Source organism: Notechis scutatus, chromosome Z (genome assembly GCF_049901735.1).
Source record: "Notechis scutatus isolate UNSWTSFEM ecotype Mainland chromosome Z, rNotScu1.2, whole genome shotgun sequence".
In the NCBI taxonomy this organism is placed as follows: Eukaryota; Metazoa; Chordata; class Lepidosauria; order Squamata; family Elapidae; genus Notechis; species Notechis scutatus.
In genome coordinates, this window is record NC_142025.1 from 101191953 (window position 1) to 101205959 (window position 14007).

General features: G+C 39.6%; 1 protein-coding gene across 3 annotated transcripts in view; it reads left to right on the forward strand.

Annotated features, from left to right (window-relative positions):
• The window catches only part of SGCA (sarcoglycan alpha), a 66529-nt gene that overhangs the window by 19395 nt on the left and 33127 nt on the right, over positions 1 to 14007 (forward strand). For 2 of the 3 annotated variants that reach the window (XM_087945340.1, XM_026669683.2), the window contains exons 2-7: positions 2468 to 2602; positions 10155 to 10312; positions 12391 to 12463; positions 12723 to 12921; positions 13448 to 13610; positions 13723 to 13931. In XM_087945340.1, coding sequence (XP_087801466.1) covers positions 2468 to 2602; positions 10155 to 10312; positions 12391 to 12463; positions 12723 to 12921; positions 13448 to 13610; positions 13723 to 13931 — 937 coding nt within the window. The remainder of the gene's footprint in view (positions 1 to 2467; positions 2603 to 10154; positions 10313 to 12390; positions 12464 to 12722; positions 12922 to 13447; positions 13611 to 13722; positions 13932 to 14007) is intronic. The other variant, XM_087945341.1, reaches the window with a different exon arrangement.

Genomic DNA, 14007 nt, shown 5'->3' on the forward strand with positions numbered 1-14007 from the left:
CCTAAAATTAAAATCTTATGGTATCTCTGGACACCTGCATAACTGGATAGAAGCATTCCTGTCAAACAGACAACAGATGGTCAAAATTGGGAGCATCCTATCAAATTCTGTACCTGTCAACAGTGGTGTTCCCCAAGGCAGTGTTCTAGGACCAACTCTTTTCATACTCTATATAAATGACCTCTGTGATCATATCAAGAGCAACTGCGTTCTCTTCGCTGATGATGTAAAGCTATTCAACACCACAGACAATACTGCTACCCTTCAAAAAGATCTTGACTATGTATCAGAATGGTCAAACAAATGGCAACTTCAAATCTCAATAAATAAATGCTCTGTCTTACATATTGGGAAAAAATATATATCAGAAAATAAAATACAGGCTGAATGGTCAAGACCTTGCTGATGATCCAAACTCTGTCAAGGATCTTGGAGTACTCGTCTTAAATGACCTAAGTGCTAGAGCCCACTGTAACTACATAGCCAAAAAGGCGCTAAGAATTGTTAACCTAATCCTGCATAGCTTTTTCTCCGGTAATATTACACTAATAACTAGAGCATACAAAACATTTGCTAGACCAATACTCGAATACAGCTCATCATTCTGGAACTCACATTACGTATCTGACATTAGCACAGTTGAAAAAGTCCAGAAATATTTCACAAGAAGAGTTCTCCACTCCTCTACTCGTTGCAGAATACCTTATGCCACCAGACTCAAAATTCTAGACCTAGAAAACCTAGAACTACGCTGCCTTTGGTCCGATCTAAGTATAGTATATAAAATCATACATTGCAATGTCCTACCTGTCAATGTCTTACCCCTTCAGCTACAACCATAACAACACAAGAGCAAACAATAGATACAAACTAAAGGTTAATCACACCAAACTTGATTGCAGGAAACACAACTTCAGCAACAGAGTGGTCAATGTCTGGAATACTCTACCTGACTCTGTGTTTTTTTCCCCAAACCCCCAAAACTTTAATCTTAGACTGTTTACTATTGACCTCACCCCTTTCCTAAGAGGTCTGCAGGGGGCGTGCATAAGTGCGCCAACGTGCCTACCATCCCTGTCCTTTGTTTCTTTTATATATATATATTTATTTATTTTTCTTATATGTATCCATGTATTCATAACTATGTTTTACTTATACCAATTATCTTGTAAGCAATTGACAAATAAAAATAAATAAATAAAATAAATAAAAGTTTAAGTCTTGTGGACTTCAACTCCCAGAATTCCTGAGCTAATGTGACTGGAAGAGGAATTCTGGGAGTTGAAATCTACAAGTCTTAAAGCTATCAAGTTTGAAGATCCCTGTCCTAGAAATTAACACACAGAACACTTTTTTTATTTACATGGACTAACAAATTTTAAAATATAGCTTATAATTTATGACTTCTTGAATTTCTTATGCCTTAAAAAATTGACCATGTCATCTCGACTGTATGTGTACTATATTATTAAGTGTTCCCTCTATATATCCTTACTATTGCTACTGTTGCATATATTTCATGCTATGTGCTAAATAAATAAATAAGTGCAAAATCTCATTTAAAGTTTGCATTTCCAGTCCTGCTTACATTATAATAATATTTTATAATGTGATTTTTGTAACTCTTGTTCAAGAGGTTCTCTTTGTAATTATCAAAAAAGTTAAATTGGTGAGAAAAATAAACTAATGGAACCTATAAATAACCTACAGAAATCTATTAAATTTTTAAAAAATCGCTAGAAGAACATAATCATCGTCATGAATATGGCTTTCTGCAATTTAAAAGAAATAAAAAACAAGGAAATTGTACGTATTATCTGCGTTTAAAGAATATTCTGTGTTACAGTTTAATCTATTTCCAGGCTAGATGATTTCAATTTTCTGTTTCATTTTTAGCCGGAATACAATTGTGCTGTGTTTCCAGATATGCAAAAACCTTGCTTGAGCTGGATATACAGATAGTACTTGACTTACAACAGTTCATTTAGCGACTGTTTAAAGTTACAGTGATATTGAAAAAAGTAAGACCATTTTTCACATGAGCATTGCAGCATCTCCATGGTCATGTGATCAAAATTCATATGCTTGGCAATTCACTCATACTTATGACGATTTGCAGTATCCCGGGGTCATGTGATCCCCTTTTGTGACCTTCCAACAAGCAAAGTCAATGGGGAACCCAGATTCATTTAACAGTCATGTTACTAATTTAACAAATGCAGTGATTCATTTAACGATTTGTGGCAAGAAAGGTTGTAAAATGGGGCAAAATTCACTTAGCAACTGTCTTGCTTAGCAACAGAAATTTTAGGCTCAACTTGAACGTCTAGGATTACCTGTACTGCAAGTTTTGCTGAAGTTCAGTCTACTGAAAGCAAGGAGAACTGGAGGTAAAGTAAATATTGTCTTTATACCAAAAGGACTGAGATTTTGTTTCTAAGCTGCTACTTTCTCTACTTGCTGCTAGGGGTTATTTTCATTGGGGGCTTGGCAGCCAGTCTTCCAATTCTCAATCTCCATGCGGTGGTTGGAGTAATTTTCATCCATGAGCTGGACAGAGAGGACTTTAAGGGTATGTTCCCTTTCTCCATGGAGGACAATGGTAAGCAATTCAAACATGTTCTTTTGTTGTGTTTTCTTTTTGCCCCTCTGTGAGTTTTCCCATTATTATTGTTGGTATTGTTATGTCTGGAGCGTGGGCGCAAGGAACAGAGACGAGGCATCGGTAGTGACTCAACTCTTTATTAGTGACTTCAGAACAGAGCGAAATACTTGGGCAGCAGCAGCCCTTTTATAGGGCTGGCTGCTGTCACAACAGCCAATGCTTTTGAGTTTGCCGCGCTGGGAAGGGCCAATCAGCGGCACCCGTTAACAGCCAATCAGATCAGCCAGAATTGACCAATCAGGACCCGCTGCTCACGGGCCAATCAGACGCGCAGGATTACGAACCTGCCGTAGAAGTAAAACTATTAGGATTTTTAAAACAGTGTGTTTGCTTAGTTCGTAACACCCCTCCCCCCTAGGTTCTGTTTGAGAGGTGGGGTGATGTACTCTTTTAAGTATGCAGGTCGTTTCACCTGTCTGCCCGATCTGCGTTGCTCCAACAGTCCTTGCCCAGGCTCTGGTTCCGCTGGGCTGTTCACTGAGCTCAACGGCCCGGCTGGGTCCACTGTCACACTGGGCGCCTCGGGGCTGTCATCCCTGCTCCAGTCAAGACTGGCTCTTGAATTTCCTGGATTAGTTGCCATCGCGGGGCTGCTCTGTGGCGAGGCAGTCATCTGGTCCAGCCCTCCTCCGGAAGGTGAATATCCCGGGGTTGGTTGCGTTGACTCTCGGTTTCCAAATCCCGTGTCGTATGCTAGCTCCTTTTCGGCCCCCTCGCTTTCCCTTCCCCCCCAGGTTTGAGGTTCGGGACTTGTGATGGAGGTAGGAGCTAGTCTGGAGCGAAGTTGGTCAATGTGGCGCTTCCACATTTTCCCATCAGCAGTTTGTAAACGGTAGGAACGGGGCCCCGTAAGTTGAGTTATAGTAGCGGGGACCCACAATGGGTCTCCTGAGAAGTTTTTCGCAAAAACTGAGTTGCCTACCCTGAATGTGCGGTACCTGCTGCTGGACCCCAGGGGTTGTTCCGGCGTGTAGGCGGGATGTAGGCGGTCAAGATGTGAGCGAAGTTTCCCTCCCATCAGGAGTTCGGCTGGGGTTTTGTTTGTGATGCTGTGTGGGGTAATGTGTTGGAGGAGGAGCATCCTGGTCACTTTCTCGTCGATGTCTCCTCTCTCCATCTTATGTAAGGTTTTCTATACGAATTGGACCATTTTCTCAGCTCGCCCATTGGCTGCAGGGTGAGCGGGCGAAGTTAAGGCGTGGCGTATTCCCAGGTCTGCGAGGTACTGTTCAAATGCAAGAGCAGTAAATTGGGGTCCATTATCTGAGACCAGGACGTCTGGCAACCCATGCATAGCAAATAGTTTATTTAGTTTTTTGACGACTGCTTCTGTGGTGGTGCTCTTCATTTTGTGGACCTCTAGCCAATTGGAATAGGCATCCACAGTTATGAGAAATGTATGCCCCTTGGTAGGTCCCGCAAAATCGATGTGGATACGGGACCAGGGACCCCGGGGTGTTTCCCATTCAGTTGGCGGGGCTCTTGGTGGAGCTGAGAGTGTTTCCTGACACTTGCTGCAAGTGGCCACCCAAGTTTCTATTTGCTTATCTATACCTGGCCACCCAGCGTAGCTCCTCGCTAGTGCCTTCATTCGCGTGATGCCAGGATGTCCATCGTGCAATAGTTTCAGGACTTTGTGCTGTAGCCGCTCTGGAATGATGACTCTGTCTCCCCACAATATGCATCCTTTTTTGAGAAGAGTTCTGTCTGGCGGTTTTTGAAAGGTTTGAAGGTGTCGTTGGGTTCGTTGTCAGGCCAACCTCTTTCTACCCAGCTGAGGACTCGTGCCAAACAAGGATCCTTCCTTGTCTCCAAGGTGATATCTCGTGCAGTCAGTGGTGGAGAAGGAAGGGTTTCGATTTGAAGCGTAGTTAGAGTTGGAGCTGGATCGTCTATGGCTTCAGGTAGCGGTGAGCGGCTTAAGGCGTCAGCGTGGGGAATGGCTTTTCCCGGGCGGTGTAGCAATTGGTAATCGTATGCGGCTAGAAACTCCGACCAATGAGTCATTCTAGGCGATAAGATGTGGGGTGTTGGTTTGTCTCCCGCTAAGATGCCAAGTAACGGTTTGTGATCGGTGATAATGGAAAAGGGTCTTCCGTATACATACTCGTGGAATCGTTTGATCGCTGCTACAATAGCGAGGGCCTCCTTATCAAGTTGGCTATAGTTCCTCTCAGTTTTTGACAAGGTCTTTGAAAAAAATGCAATGGGTGCCTCAGTACCGTTTGGTAGGATGTGGCTCAGGATTGCTCCTACCCCAAACGGTGAGACATCGCAGGTGATGGTTAGAGGTAAAGTTTCGTTGTATTGTATCAATACAGCATCTGAAGTTAAAAGGTACTTGACTTGCTGAAAGGCACGCTCTTCCCGTTGTCCCCAGACCCAGGAAGCCTTCTTGTCGAGGAGCCTATGCAGGGGTTCAGCAACAGTCGCCTTCTGGGGCAAGAAGATGTTATAAAAGTTAATGAGTCCTAGGAAGGCTTGGAGATCTGTTTTATTCCTAGGTCTTGGGGCGTTTTTATTGCGGATAGTTTTTTTCAGTTGGGTGAATTCCCTGTTTGTCAAGAAGGTAGCCCAGGAATTCAACCTTCTCTGTACAGAGTTGGCACTTGTCCTTCTTGACCTTTAGGCCAGCGTCTTTGAATTTCTGTAGAACCAGTCTGAGTCGTTTTTTTAACAGGTCTCTAGTAGGGGCAGCTATTAAAACATCATCGAAGTATGGCACGACCCCTTTTATGCCTTACAGTAATCTCTCCATCAAACTCTGGAAAATGCCAGGTGCTACACTTACTCCGAACTGAAGTCTATTACATTTGAAGGCCCCTCTATGCTTAGTTCGTAACAGGTATCATTCATGCACACATGTGCACACACACCTTCTATAGGTAGGTAATTTGCCTATTTACCTACCTACCTACTTACCTATCTCTTTCTATCTCATTCTCATGCACACACACACACACAAGTAAAACCTATCTACCCTTCTCTCTTGCCTTCCTGCCTGCCTGCAAGATAAAAGCATCAGTTACTACCCAGCTGTGCCTCATGTGATCAAATTACAAAGGTGGTTGCAATGGGACAGAACTTTTACACTTCTTGCTGAATTGAGCTATTCTGATTTTTCCTATGGTTTTATTTTTCCTGGAGCTCAGACCAGAAAAATATAACCTTTGAGGTAAGAAATAGAATAGAATAACAGAGTTGGAAGGGACCTTGGAGGTCTTCTAGTCCAACCCCCTGCCTAGGTATCAGAAACTATATTTTTTTTCTCCCAAATTTATTGTTTTATTGTATTATAGGTTGTATATATGTTATATTATCAAGGTACAGTGCTATTTATGCTATATTAACTAGAAATTGTTAACATTATGATCACTTAGATAATAAGGAAACCATTACATCAATAGTAAATATAGTTTTTGAAATGTTAATGAATGTAAGATTGCTTGAGTTATACATTTAATATAATTCAATTTCTTAACCTTAGATTGATAACAGAATGTTACTGGAATAACTGGGACAAATTGCTTCTGTTTTGACTCTTAAAGATACCACTTATCCCTAAAAAAGAAAGCCTTAAAGCAGCCTGTATTTGATGGCAAAATAGCAGAATTTGGGTGAAGTAATTTTGGAGTATCTGATGGGTTTTCAAAGTAGAATGAGAATAGTTTGCCTATTATATACTGTTTTTTAAAAAAAACTCTGAAAAACCAGCCTACTAAGCGGCCATTTTGCTGCCAAATTCTAGCAGTAAAATCTCAGGATGCTGGAGGTCACAATGAGATGAAAAGGGTCTGCATGATTTAAAATAGTGTTTCTGAAACTTTAAGTTGTGTGGACTTTAGTTCCCAGAATTCTCCAACCAGTGTACTGTCTAGGAAAGTCTCGAAGTTGAAGTCCAAACAATTTAAAAGTTGCAAAAGCTGAAAAACATGATCTTTATTGTAAGAAGCAGGGGAATACGTTGTGTCACTAAATTAATACAAAATAAAATAATATTTTGGTGAAATTTACAAAATTAGAAACCTGTTGAAAATGTAATATCTTCTGTATTCTGCCAGTCATTCTAGGAAACCACTCCCCTCCCCAATACTGGCTGACTGATAATAATAGAAGAAATAAAAGCATTCTAGTAATGTTGCACTAATAACCCTAGTCCAATTCTTGATTCTGAAAAGACAAATTCTATTGTATTTATCTAAAAGAAAACAAATAGTTGTTAATGGAGTTTGCTGCTATTATCATATTAGCCTTTTTAAAGAAAATTCTGCCCATTTTAAATTCAAATTATTTGGGTAAAAAAAATATTCATTTTGTACAAGTATTATCATTTGAGTTCAAAACTCCACAATAGTTTTTTATTTTATTTTGTCAAGCAATTATAAGATAACAGGTATAAGTATAAGCATGGTTATGAATACATGAAATGGATACATATAAGAAAAAAAGAAACAATAGGACAGGGACGGTAGGCATGTTGGTGCGCTTATGCACACCCCCTACAGACCTCTTAGGAAAGGGGTGAGGTCAATAGTAGATAGTCTAAGGTTAAAGTTTTTGGGGTTTGGGGAAGAAACCACAGAGTCAATGCTCTTGTATTGTTATGGTTGAAGCTGAATTATTCATTGACGGGTAGGACATTGCAGTATATAATTTTATGTATTATACTTAGATCGGACCGAAGGCAGCATAGTTCTAGGTTGTCTAGATCTAGAATTTCAAGTCTGGTGGCATAAGGTATTCTACAACGAGTAGAGGAGTGGAGAACTCTTGTTGTGAAATATTTCTGGACTTTCTCAACTGTATTAATATCAGATACGTAATGCGGGTTCCAGACTGATGAGCTGTATTCAAGTATTGGTTTAGCAAATGTTTTGTATGCTCTAGTTGGTAGTGTGATATTACTGGAGAAAAAGCTACGCAGGATTAGGTTAACAACTCTTAATGCCTTTTTGGCTATGTAGTTACAGTGGGCTCTAGCATTTAGATCATTGGAGATGAGTACTCTAAGGTACTTGACAGAGTTTGGATCATCAACAAGGTCTTGACTATTCAGCCTGTATTTTATTTTCTGATTTTTTTTGCCAATATGTAAGACAGAGCATTTATTTGTTGAGATTTGACGTTGCCATTTGTTTGAACATTCTAATACATAATCGAGATCTTTTTGAAGGGTAGCAGTATTGTCGGTGATGTTGAATAGCTTTACATCATCAGTGAAAAGAACGCAGTTGCTCTTAATATGATCACAGAGGTCATTTATGTAGAGTATGAAGAGAATTGGTCCCAGAACACTGCCTTGGGGGACACCACTGTTGACAGGTACAGAAGTTGATAGAATGCTCCCAATTTTGACCATTTGTTGTCTGTTTGACATGAATGCTTCTATCCAGTTGTGCAGGTGTCCAGAGATACCATAAGATTTTAATTTTAGGAGTAGTTTGTCATGTACCACTGAATCAAAGGCTTTAGAGAAGTCTATGTAAAATGCGTCTATTGCTTTGCCTTGATCGAGTTGTATAGTCCGTATGTTTTTGCAGTGTTAGAATTGCAGATTACAGGATAGTTTTTTTTCTGAAACCAAATTGTTTATTAGAGAGTAGTTTGTTTGTCTCTAAGTGGAGGATAATGGATTGGTTAATAATTGATTCAATGACTTTACAGGTGACGCAGCATAAAGAGATTGGTCTGTAATTTTCAACTAGGCTGGGGTCTCCCTTTTTGAAGATGGGGATGACTGTGGCTAGTGACTATAGGTTTGGCAAGGAGCTGGTCCTGAAAGATTTTTCAAAGATTATGCTTAGAGGTTTGGTTATGGCAGTGGATAGCTTTTTAAAGAAGTGGGCACATATTCCGTCCGGTCCAATAGATAGAGATGATTTTAGATTGCGTAGTGCTTTTTCAATATTGTCTTCTGTAAAATCGATATGTATTAGATCATTGTAGTTGTCTGTGGTTTGACTAGGAAATACTGGGCATGATCCATTGCTGTTTACAATTACTGAGCCAAAGAATGTGTTAAAGAGGTTGGTTTAAATGGTGTCATCGTTGCTAGTCTTCACCATTAGGTCCTTTCAGAGATGGGATAGACCTTGAGTCTTTTAATTTGTTGTTTCCAAAATTGCAGAAAGCGCGGGTGGAATTGGTGCATAGAAGGTTTTCCTCTTGTTTAATGTGATAATTGGTGCATTCAGTCTTTATCTGCTGACATAAATTTTTGTATCGGCTTTTGAAGTTGGCAACGTGACCAGATTTGGTTTTCCGCCAAAGTGATTTCTTTTTGGATTGAAGCTTCCTTATTGTTATGGGTAATTTGGTTTTTTTTGGTTTTGGGAGTTGTTATTGGTACATATAGTTTGATGACTCTTTTGACTTCAAGTAAAAAATGGTCTTCAACAGTAATGCATCCAGTGAATAGAAATTCCCAATCAAGGGATGAGAGATCGTTGTCTATAAGATCATAGTTGCCTTTTTTGAAGTTATAATTGGGGATCCCATCGTTATGATGATTTGTGGACATACGTTGAGACAAAAATCAATCATGTTGTGGTCACTGTTGGAAAAGGGTTCTTTAATTTGTATTCCGTAAATTGAATTCAACCTATTGCAGAAAATGAGATTAAGGCAGTTGTTAAGTCTAGTATTGTTGGTTACTAGTTGTTCCAGTCCCAGGTTTGTTACAGCATTGTAAAAGGTTGCATATATGGGTTCAGCTGTGTTAGGGATATACACCCTAGCAGAATCCGCACGGTAGTCAGGCAGGCACGCAAATATGTGAGATAAACATTTTTGTAGCTTACACTCAGTAAAACAGATACACAGTGCTAGTTAAATAGTTTATTCCAGTAAGATTTTTAGCATAGTCAAACAGTCCATATATCATACACTAGTTCCGTCCGTCCGGGGATTATTCAGTTGCAAAGTCCAGTGTCGAAAAAGAGGTCATTAAACTTACAAATATCAGTCCAGTAATATATCTCCTCGCAGTAGAGATATGAAGAAGTCAAACCTCCTTTCTTACTTTAGCAACAGCAGAGAACACGCAATTAACAATCCATCATCGTCAGCAAGCAATCCAGTAAGCCAGCAATCAATCCAGTTCTCTTGCTCCCTCTTATGGCGATTTACAGCCGCACCCAAAATTACATGCTTTGCAGTTAAAGTGACACACACTTAAACTTACTATCATAGTCTATATATATTATTTTACCCAAACTACGTTAGGTAACCTATGTTATTCTTAACAAGCTGTACATTTGTTTAGGGTCCAGTTAATGTGAGGTCGATTGAAGTCACCAAGAAAGATAAAAGCATGTAGGCAGGATGTTGCCCATGTTAGTAGTGAATTTAACTTGTTTACATGTTCAATGTCATAATCAGAGGCTCTGTAACATAGTAAGAATTGAAATGTGATATTTAAGAATATAGTATCTCTTTTATTGTGAGAGAAAAACCACATTTAACTTGGACTGCATTTAAAATTTTTCAGAAGAACCTCCGTTTGACCCTCCCATCACTTTCCATGCCAATCTTCTGCATCACCCTGATTTGCCTCGCTGGCTACGCTACATTCAACGTACCCCCTTTGACATAGGATACCTTTATGGATCTCCCACAGATAAGGACATTGGCAAACAGACCATTGAGGTTCGCTTTTCAGAATGTTATATTTGTTTTCCAGCTTCTCAAGTGAAGCTTTCTCAACACTGCATTTTATTAACTTTCACAGCAGGGACTTAAAAACTTCATAACTGCATTTTGTGAAAGGTTTTGGGGGCTACAATCTGGTTTAGATTAAGCTTCAACAACAGAGGTGGTATTCAGCAGGGTTCTGACCAGTTCTGGAGAACCAGTAGCGGAAATTTTGAATAGTTCGGAGAACTGACCAATACCATCTCTGATTGGCCCCGCCCCCATCTAATCTCTGCCTCCCAAATCCCAGCTGATTGGCTGGGTCTTCTTTTGTTGCCCTGCACAGGAGAACAGAGCTGGAAAGCAGGTGAGTGGGGTGGGAGGGAATGGGATTTTGCAGTATCCTTCCCTTGCCACGCCCACCAAGCCATGCCTAGCAAGTCACGCCCACAAAACTGGTAGTAAAAATGTATTGAATCCCACCACTGTTCAGCAGGTGTATTTGGTTGAATATGTCTGGGCTTGAAGCTCAATGGGGTACCCCTGGGATGAGACGAGGATCACAAAGGTTGCAATTTCAGAAGTGCTATGCCTTTATCTGCTTCATAGGGCCAAGAAAGAGTGATTGACTCAAGATCCTCCATCTGGCTTCAGGCCTAGTATACGTAGTTTCCTGATTTCTAGCCTGATGTCTCAACCATCAATTATAATCTGCTAATATTTCTGTGTTCTGAATCTGGAAAGAGTATAAGTTTCCAAAATATCAGGGAAGTAAATAGTTACCTCCCATTTATTTCAGAGGCAATCATAAATCAAAGAATCGCTATCTCAATGAACTTACTAATGAAAAATCATGCTAATGTATATGTAAAAGGACTCCTTCACAAAAGTAAGCCCAAAATTTTGTTGCTAAGCAAGACAGTGGTTAAGTGAGTTTTGTCAGATTTTACAATCTTTCTTACTACTGTTGCTAAGTGAATCACCACAGTTGTTAAATTAGTAATGTTATTGCATGCATCGAGTTACCCCATTGACTCTGCTTGTCAGAAGATTGCAAAAGGTGATCACATGGCTTGGGAAACTGTGACCAGCATAAATAAGAGTCAGCTGCCAAGTGTCTGAATTTGTGTGAAAAACGGTCATAAGTCACTTTTTCAGTGTTGTTGTAACTTCAAATGGTCACTAAATGAACTGTTATAATTTGAGGATTACTTGCATATAATTTTCGAGATTTGATAACTTTTATTCTTTTCAAATAAATCTGGTTAATAAGATGTGAGAATCTAGCCTTCAGGTTTGTAAACATTGATAAGGTTTGGCTTTCTGATTCTGAAATGTCCGCTATACTTGGAAGCTTCATCTCAGATTTCCAAATTGATGGAAAAAAGATTTGCTCTTGGTATTTGTGTTCTGAGATAATTATTTGGCTGTAATAACTATATATTTTTTCTTTTCAGAAGATATATATAAAAGAAAGAAAATATAAAGAAAGAATTGTGTGTGTGTGTGTGTATGTGTGTGTGTATGTGTGTGTGTTCCAGCATAACACTGAAACGCCTCAAACAATATCAACCAAACTCTGGAACAAAATACTGTGGTGGTAAATCACCCCAATACCCCCCCGTGTGTGTCTGTATGTGTCCCTGTGTGTGTGTGTGTGTGTTCCAGCATAACTCTGGAATGCCTGGGCCGCTGAAATGGAAAGGAATGAAGTATATCTATAGTGTTAAATCACAGTACTTTTGACAGTGATAATGTGCATTTTGGACTCGTGTTCTGTTAAGATACAGCTGTTGTGCCTTAAAATGGCTTCTACTGTACGGCACAGTGGAGTTGCCATGGTAATGGCTTCACAGTACTCCACAAGGGGGCCCACTCTGGTAAGGGGGATTGGTTCTTTAAAAAAATTGTATACTCTACTATTACGTTGATTTGACACTATAGATATAATTCATTCCTTTTCCTGTTTAATCAGGATTGCGATAAATAAATACTCGGGCAACACCAGGTTATCAGCTAGTAGATATATAAAGAGAGAGAGAAGAACAAATACCTGTACAGTAACCCAGAAACCTCTTGCTTCTCTATTGTAGGTAATGGCCTATAACAGATATACATTTGAGACTGTGAGGCAAGCAATGGAAATACGTGTTTCATTATCTCCAGGTAAATGGTTTGTATGCAATAAAAAATACCTGATAGCATTAACATAGATGTAAACTTTGATTAACTTGGCTTGAAACTTCTAGTTTTGAGTCATGAAAAATCCCTTAGTTAACATTACAATATTAATGTCTCTTTGAGAGAAGGCAGGTTGTCTGCTTGTTTAAAGCAGGCAATATTCTAACTTTTTCTTAAGCATGCCACGAATCCCTCAAAAATCACTTGCTTTTCCCCACCTCTTTTTTCTGTCCTTTACCTGAAGATGGAGATATGCCATACCAAGCAGATTTCCTTGTGAAGAACTGGGATGTTGAGGAAATGCTTCCAAAAGATGCCCAAGAACTTTTCCAAAAAGCTGTGGATAGAATGTGGGAGCAAGAAGGCTTGACTGTCGTCAATATTACCTCAGCATTAGATCGGGGAGGCCGTGTACCTTTGCCAATTGAAAACAGGAAAGAAGGGTAAGAAACATGACGCTGGAAATGACAACCAAAGCACAGTTGTTAAAATTCTGAGTAGCACTTGCTCAAGAAACTGAGGTAAGATTATAGCAAAATTAAGATCTTTGGTTGGGAGGACTTAATTTACTTCATTGTGCAGATTTCTCTCCTATCTATGTTTTCCAGCAAGAGTACCGTATATAGTCTGAAGTATCAGGGCCACCTGTGTGCGCTCTCTCTCAAAAACCTTGGGTGCAGCCTCTGGAGCCCCTCTAAAATTTGCCATTGAATAGTAATAATTGAGGTGGTAAATTATTAAATATAATTGAGTAATCCAACAATGAAGAAGTTAAATTTTATTGCAATTATATTCAATTCAGGTATATATTTTTTCTATCCTGACTCTTCCCAATTCTTCATTCTGATCTTATCTGTTTATTGGAATGTGGTCCTCAGTATATCACTCAGTGGCCAAGAGTGGATTTCAAGTTTAAAAAAAACAGGATGTACTCTATAATCATTAATATGTTCTACGTTTGTCCCTCAGGGTTTATGTCAAAATGGGGTCCAAGGATCAATTCACTACATGCTTAACAGAAGCAAAGTCACCTGACAACCTTTACCGATGCAGATTAGAGCAACAGCCTGTCATTACCTGTTATGATCACTTCAATCCTCAATTCCAAGTTGATTGGTGTAACCTTACTTTGGTGAGAGGATGTTGGAGAAAATTGTGCATTGGAGGGAAAGGGAGAGCAATTAAGGAATTCCTGGGTCTAAAGTGTCACCCCTCTTCTCATTTTTCTTTCTTGTATTCCTCAGATAGACCTTACAACTATAAATGATACAGAAATGGTGCCAGTTTATGGAGATGGAGTGCTTGAAGAAGGGACTGAATTTAATCCTCCTGATGATGCTCCTGATAGGATATTTTTCAGCGATTTCTTACTTACTTTCCTTCTTCCATTCCTCTTGGGCTTTCTACTCTTCCTACTCTTGGCCTACATCATGTGCTGTAGAAGAGAGGGCGTGTAAGTTGGGCATGCATCTACTAAAGGAAGTTATATGAGATTATTAACATACTTGGGTACCTGTGAAGTAAATAAG